The sequence below is a fragment of the Sardina pilchardus genome, chromosome 11 (genome assembly GCF_963854185.1).
Source record: "Sardina pilchardus chromosome 11, fSarPil1.1, whole genome shotgun sequence".
Classification (NCBI taxonomy): Eukaryota; Metazoa; Chordata; class Actinopteri; order Clupeiformes; family Clupeidae; genus Sardina; species Sardina pilchardus.
The window spans coordinates 26,414,990-26,438,099 of record NC_085004.1 but is presented as its reverse complement, the minus strand read 5'-3'; the positions used below and the strand labels follow the sequence as shown (position 1 = coordinate 26,438,099).

The 23,110-nt window shown below is 37.7% G+C and overlaps 2 protein-coding genes across 4 annotated transcripts in view; both read right to left on the bottom strand.

Annotated features, from left to right (window-relative positions):
* LOC134095635 (uncharacterized) overlaps positions 1 to 15,928 on the bottom strand; it is a 59,068-nt gene extending 43,140 nt beyond the window's left edge. The window contains exons 1-2 of the mRNA XM_062549275.1: positions 15,713 to 15,928; positions 15,220 to 15,567 (exon numbers count right to left, since the gene is read on the bottom strand). Coding sequence (XP_062405259.1) covers positions 15,220 to 15,567; positions 15,713 to 15,761 — 397 coding nt within the window. The 5' untranslated portion in view covers positions 15,762 to 15,928. The remainder of the gene's footprint in view (positions 1 to 15,219; positions 15,568 to 15,712) is intronic.
* A 3,456-nt stretch (positions 15,929 to 19,384) lies between these two features.
* LOC134096048 (uncharacterized) overlaps positions 19,385 to 23,110 on the bottom strand; it is a 24,683-nt gene continuing 20,957 nt past the window's right edge. Inside the window, exons 12-17 of one of the 3 annotated variants that reach the window (XM_062549797.1) lie at positions 22,539 to 22,622; positions 22,166 to 22,264; positions 21,804 to 21,902; positions 21,637 to 21,655; positions 21,469 to 21,529; positions 19,385 to 21,260 (exon numbers count right to left, since the gene is read on the bottom strand). In XM_062549797.1, coding sequence (XP_062405781.1) covers positions 21,252 to 21,260; positions 21,469 to 21,529; positions 21,637 to 21,655; positions 21,804 to 21,902; positions 22,166 to 22,264; positions 22,539 to 22,622 — 371 coding nt within the window. In that variant the 3' untranslated portion in view covers positions 19,385 to 21,251. The remainder of the gene's footprint in view (positions 21,261 to 21,468; positions 21,530 to 21,636; positions 21,656 to 21,803; positions 21,903 to 22,165; positions 22,265 to 22,538; positions 22,623 to 23,110) is intronic. The other 2 variants (XM_062549796.1, XM_062549795.1) reach the window with 2 other exon arrangements.

Genomic DNA, 23,110 nt, shown 5'->3' with positions numbered 1-23,110 from the left:
CTTGCGTCGCAATCTTGGGAGTTCGCTCCGTCGTTCTTGAATTTGGTGTTTCTAGAAAAGGTAGTTCAAACTCTCAATCGCAAACAAGGACGCAAAGTTTGGTCGTTTGAACTACTGTTAAACATTCTGTCTATCAACATTAATTAGACTATCTACATACAACTTTTAAAGTATTTACTGTGGGTCCCTCTCAAGTAGCGTTTATATGTCCTCCCTCGCTCCTCGATCCTCAATGATCTACATAAAGAAAGATAGAAGAAGGGCTAGACTATCCCATTGTTGCCGCTCCATCATTCTTTATGTAGATCAGTGAGGAGCGAGAGAGGACGCGTAAACGCTATATGAGAGGCACCTTCTGTCTCAGGCTTTAAGCATACAATCTCATTAAGACTACATATCCTGTTTCCTCCGTCCAAAACTGTTTCAAAATAAAAGTCCTCACTGCAATAATACACTATTAAATCATTTAACCATTGAAACTACTCAACTATTTAACTGTTCAACCATTCCAACTGTCAGTTATCATCAACTATGCCTCCAGTCAACTACATGAAACCTCCATGTACCTAGCAACCAACATAGCAACCATTGAAATTAAGCGTTTATGACCGTTTCCATAGCAACCAACATGATTATACTGCAGTAACTTCTTGTTTCCTGATAGTGGCCACCATGGATACCCTAGCAACAAATGTTTCAAAATAAAAGTCCTCACTAGCAAGTTAGCTAGTTACCATGGTTAGCATAGTTAGCATTGTTAGCATAGTTAGCATTTTTAGCATAACTGCTAGAAATGATTAGCTAAGTTAGCTAATCAACCTGGTTAGCATTGTTAGCAATTTTAGCATTGTTAGCATTTTTAGCATTATTGCTAGAAATCATCAGTTAAGTAAGCTAAACAACCTGGTTAGCCTTGTTACCATAGTTAGCATTGCTAGCATAGTTAGCATTTTTAACATAACTGCTAGAAATCATTAGCTAAGTTAGCTAATCAACCTGGTTAGCACTGTGAGCATAGTTAGCATAGTTAACATTTTTACCATAACTGCATGAAATCAGTAGCTAAGTTAACAATCAACCTGGTTATCATAGTTACCATAGTTATCATTTTAACAGGAATAGAAATCATAAGTTAAGTTAGAAGTGGAATGTTTCAGCTTTAAACTGTCTACCTTCACACTATCAACTCTCTGTAAACTATGCAACCACCATGTTTACCCTAGCTACACCTTTGTAACCATATCTACATTATCTATCTATTTTTGCATTTTCATGCACTGGTAATTCCTTGGAATTGCATTTCTAGTTATTACAGTGCATGAAAATGCACTGTACTGTTCTTCCTTTTCTTCTTATTATTACAGTGCATGAAAATGCACTGTACTGTTCTTCCTAGGCTTCTTATTATTAAACTTCTTCTTCTAACGCTCGCAATTCAGCTTCAACCGTTTAACGTAGAAACTTCATTCAAACTTTGTTGCGTAGGTCTTGCTTATGCCATATGTGCTTTGTATTTTTCAACTTTGTAACTTTTATACTTTTTAAACTATTAGTTAAAAACTATCACCATTTCCCCCATAGACTTAACATTGCTCATTATGACATCACGGCAGCAATTAGAATGTTACCCCAGCTGGTCAGCCACCTGGGCACCAACTGTCAGTTTCTCTCAGGCTCCTCTCTGAAGACTACATATTCTGTTCCCCTGTATCCTCTGTGCACAACAGTATCAAAATAAGTCCTCCTAATTCCATCCAACTTTATATCCATTCATCTTCTTCAAACCATTCACTCATCCACCCATTCTAAACAGTCTGCCTATCAACAACATCAATTAGACGCTCTACATTGAACTTTTAAACAATCTACTCTGTCTCAGGCTGGCTCTCTTAAGACTAGCCAGTTAAATTGATTACACCTGTATCTGTATCCACTACTCTCAGTAGAGAGCTGTGTCTCTCCATTCTACAAGAATATAAGGCACATTCCATCCAACATTTTATCCATTCATCTTCTTCAGACCATTCACTCATCCACCCATTAAACTGTCTATCAACATCTATTAAACAATCTGTCTATCAACATCCATTAAACTCTCTGTCTATCAACATTAATTAGACTATCTACATTCAACTTTTAAATTATTTACTCTGTCTCAGGCTGGCTCTCTTAAGACTAGCCAGTTAAATTGATTACACCTGTGTCAACTACTCTCAGAGAGCTGTATCAGTGTCTCTCTTAACAAGAATATAAGGCACATTCCATCCAACCTTCTATCCATTCATCTTCTTCAGACCATTCACTCATCCACCCATTAAACTGTCAATCAATATAAAACAATCTGCCTATCAACATCCATTAAACATTCTATCTATCAACATTAATTAGACTATCTACATACAACTTTTAAAGTATTTACTGTGGGTCCCTCTCAAGCAGCGTTTATATGTCCTCCCTCGCTCCTCGATCCTCAATGATCTACATAAAGAAAGATAGAAGAAGGGCTAGACTATCCCATTGTTGCCGCTCCATCATTCTTTATGTAGATCAGTGAGGAGCGAGAGAGGACGCGTAAACGCTATGAGAGGCACCTTCTGTCTCAGGCTTTAAGCATACAATCTCATTAAGACTACAGATCCTGTTTCACTACTTCCTCTGTCCACAACTGTTTCAAAATAAAGGTCCTCACTGCAATAATACACTATTAAATCATTTAACCATTGAAACTACTCAACTATTGAACTGTTCAACCATTCCAACTGTCAGTTATCATCCACTATGCCTCCAGTCAACTACATGAAACCTCCATGTACCTAGCAACCAACATAGCAACCATTAAAATTAAGCGTTTATGACCGTTTCCATAGCAACCAACATGATTATACTGCAGTAACTTCTTGTTTCCTGATAGTGGCCACCATGGATACCCTAGCAACAAATGTTTCAAAATAAAAGTCCTCACTAGCAAGTTAGCTAGTTAGCATAGTTAGCATTGTTAACATAGTTAGCATTTTTAGCATTACTGCTAGAAATCATCGGTTAAGTTAGCTAATCAACCTGGTTAGCATTGTTAGTAAAGTTAGCATTGCTAGCATAATAAGCATTTTTAGCGTAACTGCTAGAAATCATTAGCTAAGTTAGCTAATCAACATTTTAACATGAATAGAAATCATTAGTTAAGTTAGAACTGGAATGTTTCATCTTTAAACTGTCTACCTTCACACTATCAACTCTCTGTAAACTATGCAACCACCATGTTTACCCTAGCTACACCTTAGTAACCATATCTACATTATCTATCTATTTTTGCATTTTCATGCACTGGTAATTCCTTGGAATTGCATTTCTAGTTATTATTAAACTTCTTCTTCTAACGCTCGCAATTCAGCTTCAACCGTTTAACGTAGAAACTTCATTCAAACTTTGTTGCGTAGGTCTTGCTTATGCCATATGTGCTTTCTATTTTTCAACTTTGTAACTTTTATACTTTTTAAACTATTAGTTAAAAACTATTACCATTTCCCCCATAGACTTAACATTGCTCATTATGACATCACGGCAGCAATTAGAATGTTACTCCAGCTGGTCAGCCACCTGGGCACCAACTGTCAGTTTCTCTCAGGCAATCTCTCTGAAGACTACATATTCTGTTCCCCTGTATCCTCTGTGCACAACAGTATCAAAATAAGTCCTCCTAATTCCATCCAACTTTATATCCATTCATCTTCTTCAAACCATTCACTCATCCACCCATTCTAAACAGTCTGCCTATCAACATCAATTAGACGTTCTACATTCAACTTTTAAACAATCTACTCTGTCTCAGGCTGGCTCTCTTAAGACTAGCCAGTTAAATTGATTACACCTGTATCTGTATCCACTACTCTCAGTGGAGAGCTGTGTCTCTCCATTCTACAAGAATATAAGGCACATTCCATCCAACATTCTATCCATTCATCTTCTTCAGACCATTCACTCATCCACCCATTAAACTGTCTATCAACATCTATTAAACAATCTGTCTATCAACATCCATTAAACTCTCTGTCTATCAACATTAATTAGACTATCTACCTTCAACTTTTCAATTATTTACTCTGTCTCAGGCTGTAAGAGTACACTCTGGCTCTCTTAAGACTAGCCAGTTAAATTGATTACACCTGTGTCAACTACTCTCAGCTAGAGAGCTGTATCAGTGTCTCTCTTAACAAGAATATAAGGCACATTCCATCCAACCTTCTATCCATTCATCTTCTTCAGACCATTCACTCATCCACCATTAAACTGTCAATCAATATCTATTAAACAATCTGCCTATCAACATCCATTAAACATTCTGTCTATCAACATTAATTAGACTATCTACATACAACTTTTAAAGTATTTATTGCTATCAAGCAGCGTTTATATGTCCTCCCTCGCTCCTTGATCCTCAATGATCTACATAAAGAAAGATAGAAGAAGGGCTAGACTATCCCATTGTTGCCGCTCCATCATTCTTTATGTAGATCAGTGAGGAGCGAGAGAGGACGCGTAAACGCTATATGAGAGGCACCTTCTGTCTCAGGCTTTAAGCATACAATCTCATTAAGACTACAGATCCTGTTAACTGTTTCCTCTGTCCACAACTGTTTCAAAATAAAAGTCCTCACTGCAATAATACACTATTAAATCATTTGACCATTGAAACTACTCAACTATTTAACTGTTCAACCATTCCAACTGTCAGTTATCATCAACTATGCCTCCAGTCAACTACATGAAACCTCCATGTACCTAGCAACCAACATAGCAACCATTAAAATTAAGCGTTTATGACCGTTTCCATAGCAACCAACATGATTATACTGCAGTAACTTCTTGTTTCCTGATAGTGGCCACCATGGATACCCTAGCAACAAATGTTTCAAAATAAAAGTCCTCACTAGCAAGTTATCTAGTTAGCATGGTTAGCTTTGTTAGCATAGCTAGCATTTTTAGCATAACTGCAAAAAATCATCAACTAAGTTAGCTAATCAACCTGGTTAGCATTGTTAGCAAATCTAGCATTGTTAGCATAGTTAGCATTTTTAGCATTACTGCTAGAAATCATCGGTTAAGTTAGCTAATCAACCTGGTTAGCATTGTTAGTAAAGTTAGCATTGCTAGCATAATAAGCATTTTTAGCGTAACTGCTAGAAATCATTAGCTTAGTAAGCTAATCAACATTTTAACATGAATAGAAATCATTAGTTAAGTTAGAACTGGAACGTTTCATCTTTAAAACGTCTACCTTCACACTATCAACTCTCTGTAAACTATGCAACCACCATGTTTACCCTAGCTACACCTTAGTAACCATATCCACATTATCTATCTATTTTTGCATTTTCATGCACTGGTAATTCCTTGGAATTGCATTTCTAGTTATTAAACTTCTTCTTCTAACGCTCGCAATTCAGCTTCAACCGTTTAACGTAGAAACTTCATTCAAACTTTGTTGTGTAGGTCTTGCTTATGCCATATGTGCTTTGTATTTTTCAACTTTGTAACTTTTATACTTTTTAAACTATTAGTTAAAAACTATCACCATTTTCCCCATAGACTTAACATTGCTCATTATGACATCACGGCAGCAATTAGAATGTTACCCCAGCTGGTCAGCCACCTGGGCACCAACTGTCAGTTTCTCTCAGGCTCCTCTCTGAAGACTACATATTCTGTTCCCCTGTATCCTCTGCGCACAACAGTATCAAAATAAGTCCTCCTAATTCCATCCAACTTTATATCCATTCATCTTCTTCAAACCATTCACTCATCCACCCATTCTAAACAGTCTGCCTATCAACAACATCAATTAGACGCTCTACATTGAACTTTTAAACAATCTACTCTGTCTCAGGCTGGCTCTCTTAAGACTAGCCAGTTAAATTGATTACACCTGTATCTGTATCCATTACTCTCAGTAGAGAGCTGTGTCTCTCCATTCTACAAGAATATAAGGCACATTCCATCTAACATTCTATCCATTCATCTTCTTCAGACCATTCACTCATCCACCCATTAAACTGTCTATCAACATCTATTAAACAATCTGTCTATCAACATCCATTAAACTCTCTGTCTATCAACATTAATTAGACTATCTACATTCAACTTTTAAATTATTTACTCTGTCTCAGGCTTTAAGAGTAGCCTACTCTGGCTCTCTTAAGACTAGCCAGTTAAATTGATTACACCTGTGTCAATTACTCTCAGAGAGCTGTATCAGTGTCTCTCTTAACAATAATATAAGGCACATTCCTTCCAACCTTCTATCCATTCATCTTCTTCAGACCATTCACTCATCCACCCATTAAACTGTCAATCAATATCTATTAAACAATCTGCCTATCAACATCCATTAAACATTCTGTCTATCAACATTAATTAGACTATCTACATACAACTTTTAAAGTATTTACTGTGGGTCCCTCTCAAGCAGCGTTTATATGTCCTCCCTCGCTCCTCGATCCTCAATGATCTACATAAAGAAAGATAGAAGAAGGGCTAGACTATCCCATTGTTGCCGCTCCATCATTCTTTATGTAGATCAGTGAGGAGCGAGAGAGGACGCGTAAACGCTATGAGAGGCACCTTCTGTCTCAGGCTTTAAGCATACAATCTCATTAAGACTACAGATCCTGTTTCACTACTTCCTCTGTCCACAACTGTTTCAAAATAAAGGTCCTCACTGCAATAATACACTATTAAATCATTTAACCATTGAAACTACTCAACTATTGAACTGTTCAACCATTCCAACTGTCAGTTATCATCCACTATGCCTCCAGTCAACTACATGAAACCTCCATGTACCTAGCAACCAACATAGCAACCATTAAAATGAAGTGTTTATGACTGTTTCCATAGCAACCAACATAATTTTACTGCAATAACTTCTTGTTTCCTGATAGTGGCCACCATGGATACCCTAGCAACAAATGTTTCAAAATAAAAGTCCTCACTAGCAAGTTAGCTAGTTAGCATGGTTACGAAGTTATCATTTTTAGCATAACTGCAAAAAATCATCAACTAAGTTAGCTAATCAACCTGGTTAGCATTGTTAGCAAATTTAGCATTGTTAGCATAGTTAGCATTTTTAGCATTACTGCTAGAAATCATCGGTTAAGTTAGCTAATCAACCTGGTTAGCATTGTAAGTAAAGTTAGCATTGCTAACATAATTAGCATTTTTAGCGTAACTGCTAGAAATCATTAGCTAAGTTAGCTAATCAACATTTTAACATGAATAGAAATCATTAGTTAAGTTAGAACTGGAATGTTTAATCTTTAAACTGTCTACCTTCACACTATCAACTCTCTGTAAACTATGCTACCACCATGTTTACCCTAGCTACACCTTAGTAACCATATCTACATTATCTATCTATTTTTGCATTTTCATGCACTGGTAATTCCTTGGAATTGCATTTCTAGTTCTTCTTCTTCTAACGCTCGCAATTCAGCTTCAACCGTTTAACGTAGAAACTTCATTCAAACGTTGTTGCGTAGGTCTTGCTTATGCCATGTGTGCTTTGTATTTTTCAACTTTGTAACTTTTATACTTTTTGAACTATTAAATAAAAACTATTAACAATTTCCCCATAGACTTAACATTGCTCATTATGACATCACGGCAGCAATTAGAATGTTACCCCAGCTGGTCAGCCACCTGGGCACCAACTGTCAGTTTCTCTCAGGCTCCTCTCTGAAGACTACATATTCTGTTCCCCTGTATCCTCTGCGCACAACAGTATCAAAATAAGTCCTCCTAATTCCATCCAACTTCATATCCATTCATCTTCTTCAAACCATTCACTCATCCACCCATTCTAAACAGTCTGCCTATCAACAACATCAATTAGACGCTCTACATTGAACTTTTAAACAATCTACTCTGTCTCAGGCTGGCTCTCTTAAGACTAGCCAGTTAAATTGATTACACCTGTAGCCTATCTGTATCCACTACTCTCAGATACATTCTCTGTGTCTCTCCATTCTACAAGAATATAAGGCACATTCCATCCAACATTCTATCCATTCATCTTCTTCAGACCATTCACTCATCCACCCATTAAACTGTCTATCAACATCTATTAAACAATCTGTCTATCAACATCCATTAAACTCTCTGTCTATCAACATTAATTAGACTATCTACATTCAACTTTTAAATTATTTACTCTGTCTCAGGCTTTAAGAGTACTCTGGCTCTCTTAAGACTAGCCAGTTAAATTGATTACACCTGTGTCAACTACTCTCAGAGAGCTGTATCAGTGTCTCTCTTAACAAGAATATAAGGCACATTCCATCCAACCTTCTATCCACTCATCTTCTTCAGACCATTCACTCATCCACCCATTAAACTGTCAATCAATATCTATTAAACAATCTGCCTATCAATATCCATTAAACATTCTGTCTATCAACATTAATTAGACTATCTACATACAACTTTTAAAGTATTTACTGTGGGTCCCTCTCAAGCAGCGTTTATATGTCCTCCCTCGCTCCTCGATCCTCAATGATCTACATAAAGAAAGATAGAAGAAGGGCTAGACTATCCCATTGTTGCCGCTCCATCATTCTTTATGTAGATCAGTGAGGAGCGAGAGAGGACGCGTAAACGCCAAAGATAATTAAGGGCGGAGCAAGATACTTCATGAGAAGCCACTTCCTGGAACCCGAATCGCAAGAGGGGGGGTCAAAATCCCCCTTTATGCAGAGCAGAGGCAGCAACTGTTCCATTGAAGTCTATGGACATAGATCAGAATTTCAACTATAAGCTAAAATCTCCATTCTCTAGAGTTAGGAATGTGAATTTTGGGCACGGTTTCATGACCCTCAACCCCTTCTGACCACTTCAGGTACCTTTTTAGCATTTTTGAGCATTCCCGTCTGGAGAAAATCGACTTGATATCAGGTGTGCCCCTCTTGTTTATTCTGCTTATTGGCCGGTTGCTACGTACGCTCTACCTTGACAACACATTAGCCAGCCAGCTGAACCAAATCCTGATTTGTGCTAACGACGATCAGATGGCGCTGGGGTAACTTAATGAGAGCAGCGACATATTTCCATTATTCCATTGATGTTTTTATTCAATTCCTTGAAATGTATGCTTTGTGTGTGTTACTTCCATATTAGAACTAATAAATGTAGGCTAGAGGGCTTGAAAGAGCAGCAAGATTATTTTGGAACATCATCAAGCATTGATAATCGAGTGCTTGATTTTGTACACCTGTGGAAAGGGACCTGATGAAACCCATGAATACGTCTGACACGCAATGACGCGCCTCTTTATGTAGAGGAAGTGATCCCCGTTTTGCGCCCATAGACATGAACTACGACGACGTATCTTGCTACGCCTTAAGGATCTTTGGTAAACGCTATGAGAGGCACCTTCTGTCTCAGGCTTTAAGCATACAATCTCATTAAGACTACAGATCCTGTTTCACTACTTCCTCTGTCCAACTGTTTCAAAATAATGGTCCTCACTGCAATAATACACTATTAAATCATTTAACCATTGAAACTACTCAACTATTGAACTGTTCAACCATTCCAACTGTCAGTTATCATCCACTATGCCTCCAGTCAACTACATGAAACCTCCATGTACCTAGCAACCAACATAGCAACCATTAAAATTAAGTGTTTATAACCGTTTCCATAGCAACCAACATGATTATACTGCAGTAACTTCTTGTTTCCTGATAGTGGCCACCATGGATACCCTAGCAACAAATGTTTCAAAATAAAAGTCCTCACTAGCAAGTTAGCTAGTTAGCATGGTTAGCATAGTTAACATTGTTAACATAGTTAGCATTTTTAGCATAACTGCAAAAAATCATCAACTAAGTTAGCTAATCAACCTGGTTAGCATTGTCAGCAAATTTAGCATTGTTAGCATAGTTAGCATTTTTAACATTACTGCTAGAAATCATCGGTTAAGTTAGCTAATCAACCTGGGGTGCGTTTCTAGAAAGCGTCGTTTGCTAACTTGCGTCGCAATCTTGGGAGTTCGCTCCGTCGTTCTTGAATTTGGTGTTTCTAGAAAAGGTAGTTCAAACTCTCAATCGCAAACAAGGACGCAAAGTTTGGTCGTTTGAACTACTGCCCCTGGGCAGTCGCACCTGTGTCGTACCTTGGGAGTTCCAGTTGGTGATGTCGTCAGTGCAAGATCGCCTGACCAAAAATCACAAGCGCCCAACCAAAAATCACTAAGTTGTTGTTTTCTCGTGACTCAATGATTGCGCTATAGCCTACTGTAGGCTAATATAAAGTAAAATACCGTTGGGTTCATTCTTGCTACGTGTGTTACCTTGCGTTCATTTGCGTGTTGGTTTGCGTTTTGGTAGGCTACTGTTATGATATTGACAAACCCTCTACGCAAGCACATCGTTCATTAGCGTAGTGGTTAAGGCAGGGGGCTTATGACCTCAACATCGTAGGTTCTTTTCCCGTATGCATCACACATGCTTTTGTTTCTGACTAGTGAAACGTGGAAATAACCCTAATAAGTAATGTCGTGGAACTATTAAACTGATGTCGTGTTCCTGGCCACTCGATGTAAAGCAATTAAATATATTTAGGGTCTAACCTATTGTTGTGTGTGTGGTATGCCTGCTCTTACTCAAAAGTGACATGGAGAGGTAAGATGCGAACATGGGCCGCGCGCGCAATGTACTGACATGCAACAGCTGAACCACCAGACACCGATTTAGTACTGTGATAATTTGTAATTAGTCTAGGCCATATATATTTTGTACATATATCTTTTAGATATTTCACACAAATAAGTACATATATTGGACAGCTTAAGCAAACTGTTTCATGTGCTTGCATAGGTTTACGTTTTTTTCTGATAGCAATGATAATGCCAGCATGAATCACTTTGGGTTTAAATTAGACTCGTCGACACATAGTGGGTGCCTCTCAACATCCCTCCTCGATCCTCGGTCCTCTATCCCATTGTTGCCGCCCTATCATTCAGTGAGGACGAGGATCGAGGAAGGAAAGGAGAATCTATAAAAGACAAGTGATAGGCATCCAGTGAAAGAGCATTTGTAGTGGGTGGGGTATTATACGTTGACACCTTTTCCACCAATGAAATGTGCCGCTGGGTCCTCAACAACGTTGTTGGAACAACGGTGTTCGAACAACGGAGGTAGCGAATTGCGACACAGGTACGATGCTTTCTGGAAACAGGTGTAACACTGTCGTTGTTTGATAGCAAGTTGCGTCGCACCACGGTGGTTAAACAACGCTGTTGCTAACTTTTCTAGAAACGCACCCCTGGTTAGCATTGTTAGTAAAGTTAGCATTGCTAGCATAATTAACATTTTTAGCTTAACTGATAGAAATCATTAGCTAAGTTAGCTAATCAACATTTTAACATGAATAGAAATCATTAGTTAAGTTAGAACTGGAATGTTTCATCTTTAAACTGTCAACCTTCACACTATCAACTCTCTGTAAACTATACAACCACCATGTTTACCCTAGCTACACCTCAGTAACCATATCTACATTATCTATCTATTTTTGCATTTTCATGCACTGGTAATTCCTTGGAATTGCATTTCTAGTTATTATATTTATTATTATTCCGCTTACCACTTTTTCTGACCGCAATTTCTCTTCAACCGTTTAACTTAGAAACTTCATTCAAACTCTGTAACGTAGGTCTTCTAATGGATCGGGTTGCTATAATTTTTCAACTTTGTAACTTTTATACTTTTTAAACTATAAATTAAAAACTATTAAAAATTACCCCATAGACTTAACATTGGCCTCTATGACATCACAATCGGGTCGTTGAGCAATTAGAATCTTATGCCAGGTGGCCAGCCCCACCTGCAGCAGCCCTCTCTCTCTCAGGCTATTAAGCATACAATCTCTCTGTGAAGACTACATATCCTGTTAACTGTTTTCTCTGTCCACAACTGTTTCAAAATAAAAGTCCTCGCTGCAATAATACACTATTAAATCATTTAACCATTGAAACTACTCATCTATTGAACTGTTCAACGATTCCAACTGTCAGTTATCATCAACTATGCTTCCATTCAACTACATGAAACCTCCATGTACCTAGCAACCAACAGAGCAACCATTAAAATTAAGCGTTTTTGACAGTTTCCATAGCAACCAACATGATTATACTACCGTAACTTCTTTATTCCTGATAGTGGGCACCATGGATACCCTAGCAACTACTGTTTCAAAATAAAAGTCCTCACTAGCAAGTTAGTATTGTTAGCATGGTTAGCATTGTTAGCATTTTTAGCATAACTGCTAAAAATGATTAGCTAAGTTAGCTAATCAACCTGGTTAGCATTGTTAGCATAGTTAGCATTTTTAGCACAACTGCTAAAATGATTAGCTAAGTTAGCTAATCAACCTGGTTAGCATTGTTAACATAGTTAGCAATGTTAGCATAGTTAGCATTTTTAACATTACTGCTAGAAATCATCAGCTAAGTTAACTTATCAACCTGGTTAGCATTGTTAACATAGTTAACATTTTAGAATACCTGTTAGAAATTATTAGTTAAGTTAGAACAGGAATGTTTAAGCTTTAAAATGTCTACCTTAACACTATCAACTCTCTTTAAACTATGCAACCACCATGTTTACCCTAGCTACACCTTAGTAGCCATATCTACATTTTTTTGCATTTTCATGCACTGGTAATTCCTTGGAATTGCATTTCTAGTTATTATATTTATTATTATTCCGCTTACCACTTTTTCTGACCGCAATTTCTCTTCAACCGTTTAACTTAGAAACTTCATTCAAACTCTGTAACGTAGGTCTTCTAATGGATCGGGTTGCTATAATTTTTCAACTTTGTAACTTTTATACTTTTTAAACTATAAATTAAAAACTATTAAAAATTACCCCATAGACTTAACATTGGCCTCTATGACATCACAATCGGGTCGTTGAGCAATTAGAATCTTATGCCAGGTGGCCAGCCCCACCTGCAGCAGCCCTCTCTCTCTCAGGCTTTAAGCATACAATCTCTCTGTGAAGACTACATATCCTGTTAACTGTTTCCTCTGTCCACAACTGTTTCAAAATAAAAGTCCTCGCTGCAATAATACACTATTAAATCATTTAACCATTGAAACTACTCATCTATTGAACTGTTCAACGATTCCAACTGTCAGTTATCATCAACTATGCTTCCATTCAACTACATGAAACCTCCATGTACCTAGCAACCAACATAGCAACCATTAAAATTAAGCATTTATGACCGTTTCCATAGCAACCAACATGATTATACTGCAGTAACTTCTTGTTTCCTGATAGTGGCCACCATGGATACCCTAGCAACAAATGTTTCAAAATAAAAGTCCTCACTAGCAAGTTAGCATTGTTAGCATAGTTAGCATTTTTAACATAACTGCTAAAAATGATTAGCTAAGTTAGCTAATCAACCTGGTTAGCATTGTTAGCATAGTTAGCATTGTTAGCATAGTTAGCATTTTTAACACAACTGCTAAAATGATTAGCTAAGTTAGCTAATCAACGTGGTTAGCATTGTTAACATAGTTAGCAATGTTAGCATAGTTAGCATTTTTAGCATTACTGCTAGAAATCATCAGCTAAGTTAACTTATCAACCTGGTTAGCGTTGTTAGCATAGTTAACATTTTAGAATACCTGTTAGAAATTATTAGTTAATTTAGAACAGGAATGTTTAAGCTTTAAAATGTCTACCTTAACACTATCAACTCTCTTTAAACTATGCAACCACCATGTTTACCCTAGCTACACCTTAGTAGCCATATCTACATTTTTTTGCATTTTCATGCACTGGTAATTCCTTGGAATTGCATTTCTAGTTGGGAATTTCTTGCCCAACATTAGTAGCGGGAAAGGTTGTTCTTTGGATAGAAGTGTCTGGTAAATTAATAAATGTGAATGTATTCTAGGCTAACCCTGACAGTTTTGCTAAATGACAAATTGTACATCTTGGTAGCACAGTGCACACTGCAATTGGAAAGATGTCAGGGTGGCTGCTTGCTTTTACCAGCAAACAACATAGCAGTTATCCTTTAACATTCCGCAAGTGTTTTATGCATGTGCAGCACTGTCCATTTTTCACTGGGTGTCACCACTGAGCCATCTGATTGATTTATCTCACATATTCCAAATAGAATAGACAGACGATTGTATTTGCTCACCAAATTAAATTGCAGATTACATACACATTACACACATTATAGCAATTATAATTACTTAAATGAATAATAGATTAATGGCGTAAAATGTAAAAATATTTACAATGATCAATGTGTAAACCCACCCAAATTGCAAAGCAGCATTATTTTACATTACACAGACATTTTTTTTGTCCAGAACGACTTACATATATCAACTATATTACAAGGGATTATATTATCCCGGAGCAACATGGGCAACTAAGTGTCTTCCTCAAGGGCACAACAGTGGACGCCAAGAATTGAACCGACAGCTTTCAGACTACTGCACGCTAGCTCAGCTCCTTAAACCTCTACTGCCACCTCTAATATTTTGTGAGCATTCTGGCAGAAAATGGCAGCCATCCATATGATCCATCATCATTGGGTGCTACACATTGGGGGTGGTTAGAGAGGTTCCCTGTCACATTTTCCCAATACTCAAAGTGCTGTACTATAAATGTAATGTGTAGTTGGTGGTTTAATGCAAAATTCCTGCATTATATATTTTTTGATAAATTATTAGCAATGAAATATAGCCTAACAGTGTCACAGTTAAATAAATTAAATATAGGCCTACTGAGAAAAAAACATGCCAATCTGGTATGTTTTTTACTTATTTTTTTAATCATTGATATTGGATTCCTCTTTTTAGTCAACTTTAGCATGGGTTCAAACTTATTATCCCCAGTGTGTGTGTGTGTGTGTGTGTGTGTGTGTGTGTGTGTGTGTGTGTGTGTGTGTGTGTGTGTGTGTGTGTGTGTGTGTATTATACAACAATTGGGTTCTATGGAGCTGTTTATTTGTTTTGAATGTACCTTCATTGTCAAAAACGAAAGGCAATGTAGGCACAAAAAAATCCTCATGGTCATCGCGCACCACGTGTCATGTCTCTATTCCCCACTATGGGACCCGCCCCACACTTTGCGAACCACTACGCTAGGCTAGCAATACACCTCAAATAGGATAAAGAAAAAGACTGCTCACCAATGGCTTCAATTTCAACGGCAATTTCACTGTTTTCTTCATTGCTGTAAACGTTGCAACTGTAACGGCCTGCATCGTCAGTTGTAATGTTGCGAAGAAGTAGAGAATAATTCCCTTTAACTATCTCTCCCTTTGTAAAGAAATACGCCTTTTCCGTGTATTCAGAACTCTGCGATTCTGGTCGTATTTCTCCTCCTTGGAAAAGATGCACGAGTTTATTTGAGTCCGTCTTTCTCCATTCCACCTCCAACTCATCCAGAGGTAAGGGAGTCTCCACGGAACAAGGAAGCTGCAAAACACCCCCAAGCTGGGCAACCAGGGGTCTACTGGGCCCTTGTAATACCAATCCTATCAACACCAATAAAGCATGAAATTAGTGAGTGATTTATTAATAATAATAACTAGCCTACTGATTATTTATGTTAGAAAGCAAAATTAAATCGTCGGTAGGCTACAAATAACTTGCCAAATGACGTTGGTCGGAATAACCTACCTTCTGAGAAAACGAGAATGATGACACTCAAAATAACTCTTAAAGACATGTTTAACAGTAGTTTCCGCAGTGGCCTATTCTAAGAGGCCAGTTAAGCCTAAACGCGAACATTATTTTCCAATAACTCCCTCCGGTAGCAACATCACGACATTATGGTTGAAATTACTTTCACTTTCTTATTTTAAAATCATGTGACAATGGGCAGATCCCATAGAGAGTCAAGATAAGGTAACCTGACTTTCGCCAGATCCGGTAGTTCGCTGTCTGCTTCACACAAGCGAAACGCCTCTGGTGGAGCATGGCGGAACTACAAGGGTCTGGCGAGAGTCAGGCTAAAGACAAGGCCGACCCTACTGTGAGAATGCATGGTTGTGACAGTTCGTTTTTAGGACATAAACGTACAGTAGGCTAACTGCAGTGTGCAGATGAATGAAGATAAGAAAGAAGGTTTCGACTTTCTTTAACAGAGGATTTCTACAGTAGGACAAGCTATAATATTATTCAAAGGTTTGTCCACTTTTAAGGGGACACGTTTGCTGGTTGAAGTCTGCGTTTGTCTCAGTTTGTTTTTCCATTGATTTTGTACATAAAAGTTTACAATGGCAAGAGCCTGAACTGTACTGAAATGCCTAATAGTACAGGAATCAAAGGCCTTAGTGGTTTATACTACCAGTTAAACGTTTGAACACACACACACACACACACACACACACACACACACACACACACACACACACACACACACACACACACACTCACACTATTGTACTCTTTACATTGTGTTCCATTGTGTTAATGCACCTCGTGAAGGCACTTCATGATCATGCATTCTGTCTCTATTAGGCTATATGAATTATGGACTGTCTGATTACTCACTACATTATGCATTTTTATGCACCTTGTAAAGCACGTTTTAATGATTGCACTACATTGCATTTTGTTGTTGTCCTTACGTTTATGACAAAGTTGAATCCAATTTAATCATACTTTGTCTTCAGTATTGCTCAACAAAGTTCTTTATAAATATATAGCCTAGGTTTCATATTTTATATTCTTCATCATTTACCTTTATTGAGTGGAAGAAAAACAGTCAAAGGTGCTCAAAATGTATAATTCCTTAGACTGTTGAAACCCATTTCAGATGACTATGTCAAGTTGGTTGAGAGATTGAGCAAAAGGTGTCTGCAAATTGAAAGTAAATAAATAATTGGCTTTGTTTGCTTGCTTAATACATAATTTCATGTGTTACGGCCGGCTCAGAAGCGACAGCAACATAATATGGAGATGGACATCAGAGTGGATCAAAATATAATATTTTATAGCAAAAAATAAATATTAATTCTAAGATCTAGGGGTTTCGTATAAAAGACACACACAGTAGAGCACACACTTCTTATCCACTCCTTATGGTGTAGGCTGCAGAATTAGGCAGATTTTTGTGTAAAATCAAATGTGTGCACGATTTACCAAATTGAGAGCATGATTTAGTAAAATGAGCGCACATTTTTTGGACATACACTAAAATATATCTTGATTTTTTGAAATTGTGAAAAATGTGGATTCTACAAAAGCGACAGTATCTGCTTAATTACATATTGGGGAAGAATGATCCGAAAACTGGTAAATTTGGTATTTATATACAGTACATGGGCAGTTGGAACATGCAATGAATTGATACGTTTATGAGTATTTAGATAACAATCACCATTCAATGCAATTTGCACAAACTAGAAGCTTACATGTATTTGCTCATAAGAATATGCTATTCAATTCAGTTGACTCTAGCTCCCTATAAACACCTTGTGTCACCAGCACTGAAAATTACATTTGGGCCCTATGGGTGTATAAGGACACCCATAAGGACCCATAAGGACACAGAACATGTACTGTAGATCAATAACACATCCTGGGGAAGGATTTAATGTGCACACTGGGATATCCTAATCTGAAGAATTCTGACAGTTGTATACATTGTGTCATAGTGATCATGCTCACCGGCGATCAGTGAAGTTGACTTATAGGCTATTTTCTAAATATAAAAAGAATGTAGTGTCCGCAACACTGCTTTTAGCTCCCATTTAATGTTTTAAATAAGCAACGTTTCGACCCTACTTGGTCTTCATCTTGCCTGAAGATTAACTCATTGTTATTAGTTATATTGCAAAGCATGAAAACACCATGCCTAGCTATTTCCAGACTACCTTCTTCACATACTGTATACCTTCTTCAACCATAGCCACCACTGGTTAACTTTTTCTGCAACCTCAGACAACATCTCAATCATTCGAGTTTTCTCAGAGCTACACCATCTATCTCTACACCATAGATATCTGTGCTATGGAACTTGACCTTGAGCTTTGACAGCATGCCGGTTCCTAATCAATAATATGTGGATGCAGTGAAAAGGCTTTGCAGCAGAAGTGTCCAAGGCTCACACACCCACTCTCACGGAATGCCAGCTTCAAAAGAGACCACTCCACCCAAATGGCTCTGCTGTCTGTGGCAGATCTGACACAGTCAACCATTGCATCCTGCTATCCATACTCTTCAACATGGGTATTACATGCAAAGCACATTGTTTGATTTGTACCTCACTGGGCAAGCGTTCAATGTGTCATGGCTAGGACACGTCCACATTTGATTGCCTCGCCACAGGGGTGCCCCAAAGCTCTGTTTGTGTACCTGTTCACTGTTGTGGGCCATTCATCCACAACACACAACTATATTGCCATGGTCTCGGCATGGATCGCTGACATATCGGCTTGGATGAAGGAACACCACTTCCAACTAAACCTTTCCAAGACCGATCTGCTTGTCTTCCCAGCCAAATAAACCAACATAAATATCAAAGCTGGCTCCCTTTCTCTTGCTCCTACCAAGGACGCAGGAAATGTAAGTGTCATGATTGATAACCTTCCCCTGTCACCCGGTCGTGCCCCTTCACACTATTCAGTATAAGGACTATTAATCAGGCTGTAGACAACCTACTCCAACATGCCAGTTCCTAGTACAGAGACTAGAAACCATAATTATCTCACACCTTGTCAACTGCAACACCCTCCTCACAGGCCATATGACTTGTAAAGTATGGTGAAACCGCTACAGATGGTTGCTGCTAGCTGCCCACATCAAAGTCGCTAATACTTGCTTATAAAGTGATTGCTGGGTCTGCACCCACTTACTTAAGTCCTCTCATAAAGGCTTATACCTGTCGGCCACTCCTCTCCTCCAAGAAACCTCGTCTGGCACTGCTGCCCCTACACACAGAGCAATCCAGACCATTTGTGTGTGTGATCCCTGATGGTGGAACGACCTGCCAATAGCCACCAGAGCAGAGGCATCTGCGTAACTTTTGATTTCAAGAAGCTCTTGAAGACCCTGCTCTTCTGAGGATTCCTCCTCTCCTATCACTTCCAACAACCTAACCCACCTAACATGCTCTTACCATGCACTCCCCTCTCTTCCTTCCTTTACCTCCTTCTTCTACCACGTCTTCTTATTACCACACTTTGACTAGTGCTTGTAAAGTCTGCACTCTTATCCTCTAGTAATAGAATTGACTGATGTAGTAATTCCTATAGCAAAGGTCTCCTCTGCACTGCAGCTTCACTGCAGAAGTCACTTGGAAAAAATGCTAAATGAATGACTGTAAATATGTTTTTAGAAAATATTTAATTATGTGCTTTATTTACAGTTTTTTCCAATCGTTTACACACTAAAATCAAGATTAACAGACAGTTAACAATACTTAACACTTAAGAAGCAAAACGCCTGCGCAGAGTAGTACAACAGTAAGCACAAATTCAGCTTCACACTTTTTGCGAAACATTACAAACAGTGAATGTCAAAACGTAAAACACATTTTCACACCTTAGACACAGATAAAGATTGTTAGGTACTTCCTTGTCATTATAAAGCCCTGGCTTGCCAATGACCACACCAATGAACAAATTGAATAACCACATCCACCAGGTGTGTAAGCACACATGTGCAAAATTGAAAACGCAGCACTCAGGTGTGTTATGCTCGATCCTCGAGGGGCGTTCCCACTGATCTATAACTAACACTGGATAGACTATCCCATTGTTTTCGCCCCATCATTCACTATGTCGATCAGTGAGGATCGAGGCCAGAGGAGCGAGGGAGGACGTATAAAAGCCCAAATGAGAGGCACCCATAGCCTGTGATGTGGTGAACTCTTATGGCCTGATCCAGCTAGACAGAGAGATGATTAGAGTATTATGTATTGTTGTTACTTGTTTGTATTGTTGCTTTAGTTTTTCTTCAGTGACTGTAAGTGTACAGTACTTTTTGTTTGTGTACAGATTTTAATTTTTCTACACTTTACAGTAGCAAGAACTATAATTTTGGCATTTTCTGTTGATTGACTTGTCACTGTAACTGAACATATGGTTCAGTGAAAGAAATAAATATTGTCTGCAGCATCAGTTTTGTGCATTGCTTGATGAGGGTTCATCAAAATATTTTTGTCATCTAAATTATCCTAATGCTCTCAAACAATATGTCTGAATAAGATCCATATATTGGAAGAGGGTTTTTACAGATGTGTTTTGAATTTATTGTGTCGGTGTGTATAAGATAGCGACAGTGTGGAATCATTCAAAGAATGTGTTAATGATATGAGAACAGTATAAGGTTTTATCAATGTGTTTATTGTTTTGACAGAAATATTTAATTTTGCTAACAATCTGTTATGTTCTGCTGATTGGGTGTTGTGTTTGGTTAATTGTGTGATATGTTTAGACAAAAAGAGCCCCGTTTTCAAAATTGTGTGTAAACGATTGGAAAAAACTGTAAGATGTATACATGGTTTACCTAGTATGGAGGAGGGTGGGAGATGCCTGAAATCATATTTAACCATTTTGAAAATAGGCAAAAGAGTATTATAGAGGTTGTTGTTCCTTAATGGCACAGGTCAAATGTGTCAGCCATACCCTTGGCTCACCTATATGCAGTACAGGACAATGTACAGATCATGGTGCAACAAAGTACGGAGGATGGTGGGACATGGGTCATGCAACTCATTTTACATCACATCTAATGGGGTATACGCTTTCAGAAAATGTGTTGCTTTGTTTCATTGATGATAAAAGACAAAATGTATCAGCTGAAACACCTACACATATACTGTAAGAACTAACACACACACACACACACACACACACACACACACACAGTCAGAGTAATACTGAAATGTTCTCGCGGGTATTATTTCTTTTTATTTTGTAAATGAACAGCGCTTTGATATAACTTTAGTTTGGCAAGCATTGTATTGCATTTGTGTGTGTATGGGATTAATATAAATATACAGAATTTATTTGCAGTTGTAAAAATAATAAAATATTCATAATAAACACAAAATTCATTTTTCTCAAAATTGAAAAACAAAAACAGGAAAACAAAACATATAAAATATAACAAAGAATATTTACACTCAAGGGATTTTGATGCTATATTAATATCATGGAATCTTTCCCTTTTACCCTAGACAGGTAATTGACTCCAAACATGTGATCCCTTAGGGGTCCTGCAAACAGGGACAAATTCTATAAATAATTATGACATATTGGACAGTGCACAGGCTATTAGTATTACCACATACACCAGCCATCCAACAAGGCTGACAAAAGTTTGTTCCTATAAATTACTTAGGCTAATACTTATTCTTGATATTTGCAATTTCATCTTAGAATGCATGAAGTAACAGAAATGTTTTGTGTCAAAGTTGTGCTTACCTGTGTCTTAGAGTCTTTACATCTGATTTTCTCAGACATCCCTTTGAGCTGTTCTTTTATTCTGAGAGGACAGCGAAGAGGCATTGTAATCAGGTTTAGTAATTTAGCTTAGCATTGTTTTTTTTTTTTTGCAATTTCTTCCATGTTATCTGAATTTTAAAAACTTACTTTTCTCTTTTCTTTATCCCTATGTTAGACACACCAAAATAAATAATATTCAAAAGTTACACATATTGATGCAATTGATATGGAGGATATGAATACAAGGACATACTGTTTATGGGATACATCTAATGGCAAAGGCTGGCAAAGAACTACATGGTGTCTGTACTTACAGTAGTGATAAGGCTGCAGGGCAAGCCATCCAGAAACAAAGACACATTCACATGGCAGAATAATAACCTGCAAATCACTGAACATTCGTGAGCCTGTCCCTGAGATTGAATAGACAGAAAACAAATAAGAAAAGATGAGCCTTTAACCCTTTGGGCGCCAGAGGTTTTTTCCTAAAACGTTCAATTTTGACATAATAATTTCAAAAGGCTTTAACTTAAAAGTGATAAGAGATAGAGACTTTCTGTAAATTAGTCATTAATGTAAAATCATGATCAGTAGCATCCATGCATCTAAATTATTATTAACTGTATTTCATATACTCCTGTATCTTTTAGAGAAATGTTCCTATTTCAATATTTACCCAATTTCATGATTAAGTCTGTTGTCAGCGCAGCTGAATTTAATACTGGAAGGGCAGCAGCTCCAAATATGTACACAAAAACGTGAGGAATGGGGATATCTGAACCACAGGAATATCATGTATTGTCAGTACAACATAGTAACACTGGTAAGGACATTTTGTTTGCTCTAGTCTAGGGGATGCAATGTTCATAATTACTGGCACTTTATACTGTAAATCAACAAAACATACTGTGATTTTATTGAATGACCTGCCTTGAGATATTTTATGTTACATGATAATGCAAAGCTTCTGCTTTTTTTCTGACTGTTGTCTACTATGTCATTTTCTTGAATTTCACAACATGATTGGTAATGAATTGTTGGCTCTGTACCTGCTGTCGTCCGGGGATGGTTAAAGCCTGAAGCAGCAGTAAGACTGTAGAGCAATACATTCCCGCACATCAATCCAGGACCACCTACATTCAACAGAAAACATGTTGATCTGTATTTTCTTTAATCAATTGATTAAACATAATTAAACAAAAAGGAAAACATGCTTCCATGTGTGGTTGTATATTTACTCAAACCCCCAGAATCAGTTCATAATTGTGAACAGTTTCTGGTTCACTTGGTGCAAGAAGGTCTACCTTGTATCTCAGAGACGTAATGGTTAAAGCAATACTAAAGCATTTTCCTTCGGTTGCAGGCATGCTATTTGATTATCCAGCACCGGCTTTCCAAATAACAATGCCCAAGGTAGATTACCGGTATGTTGCATGGTTTTATGAGAGTATGATGTAATACAAAATCGAAGCAAGTCAAATTTGTAGTTTCTTAAGTCTCATTCCTTCGAACTGCAGATCCACTACCTGATCTGGTAAACTTACATGACGTGGTTATAGCCCATAGAGGGCCACGAAGCCATGTTCACCCTGTTACGAATCGATGAACCACTGAAATTATT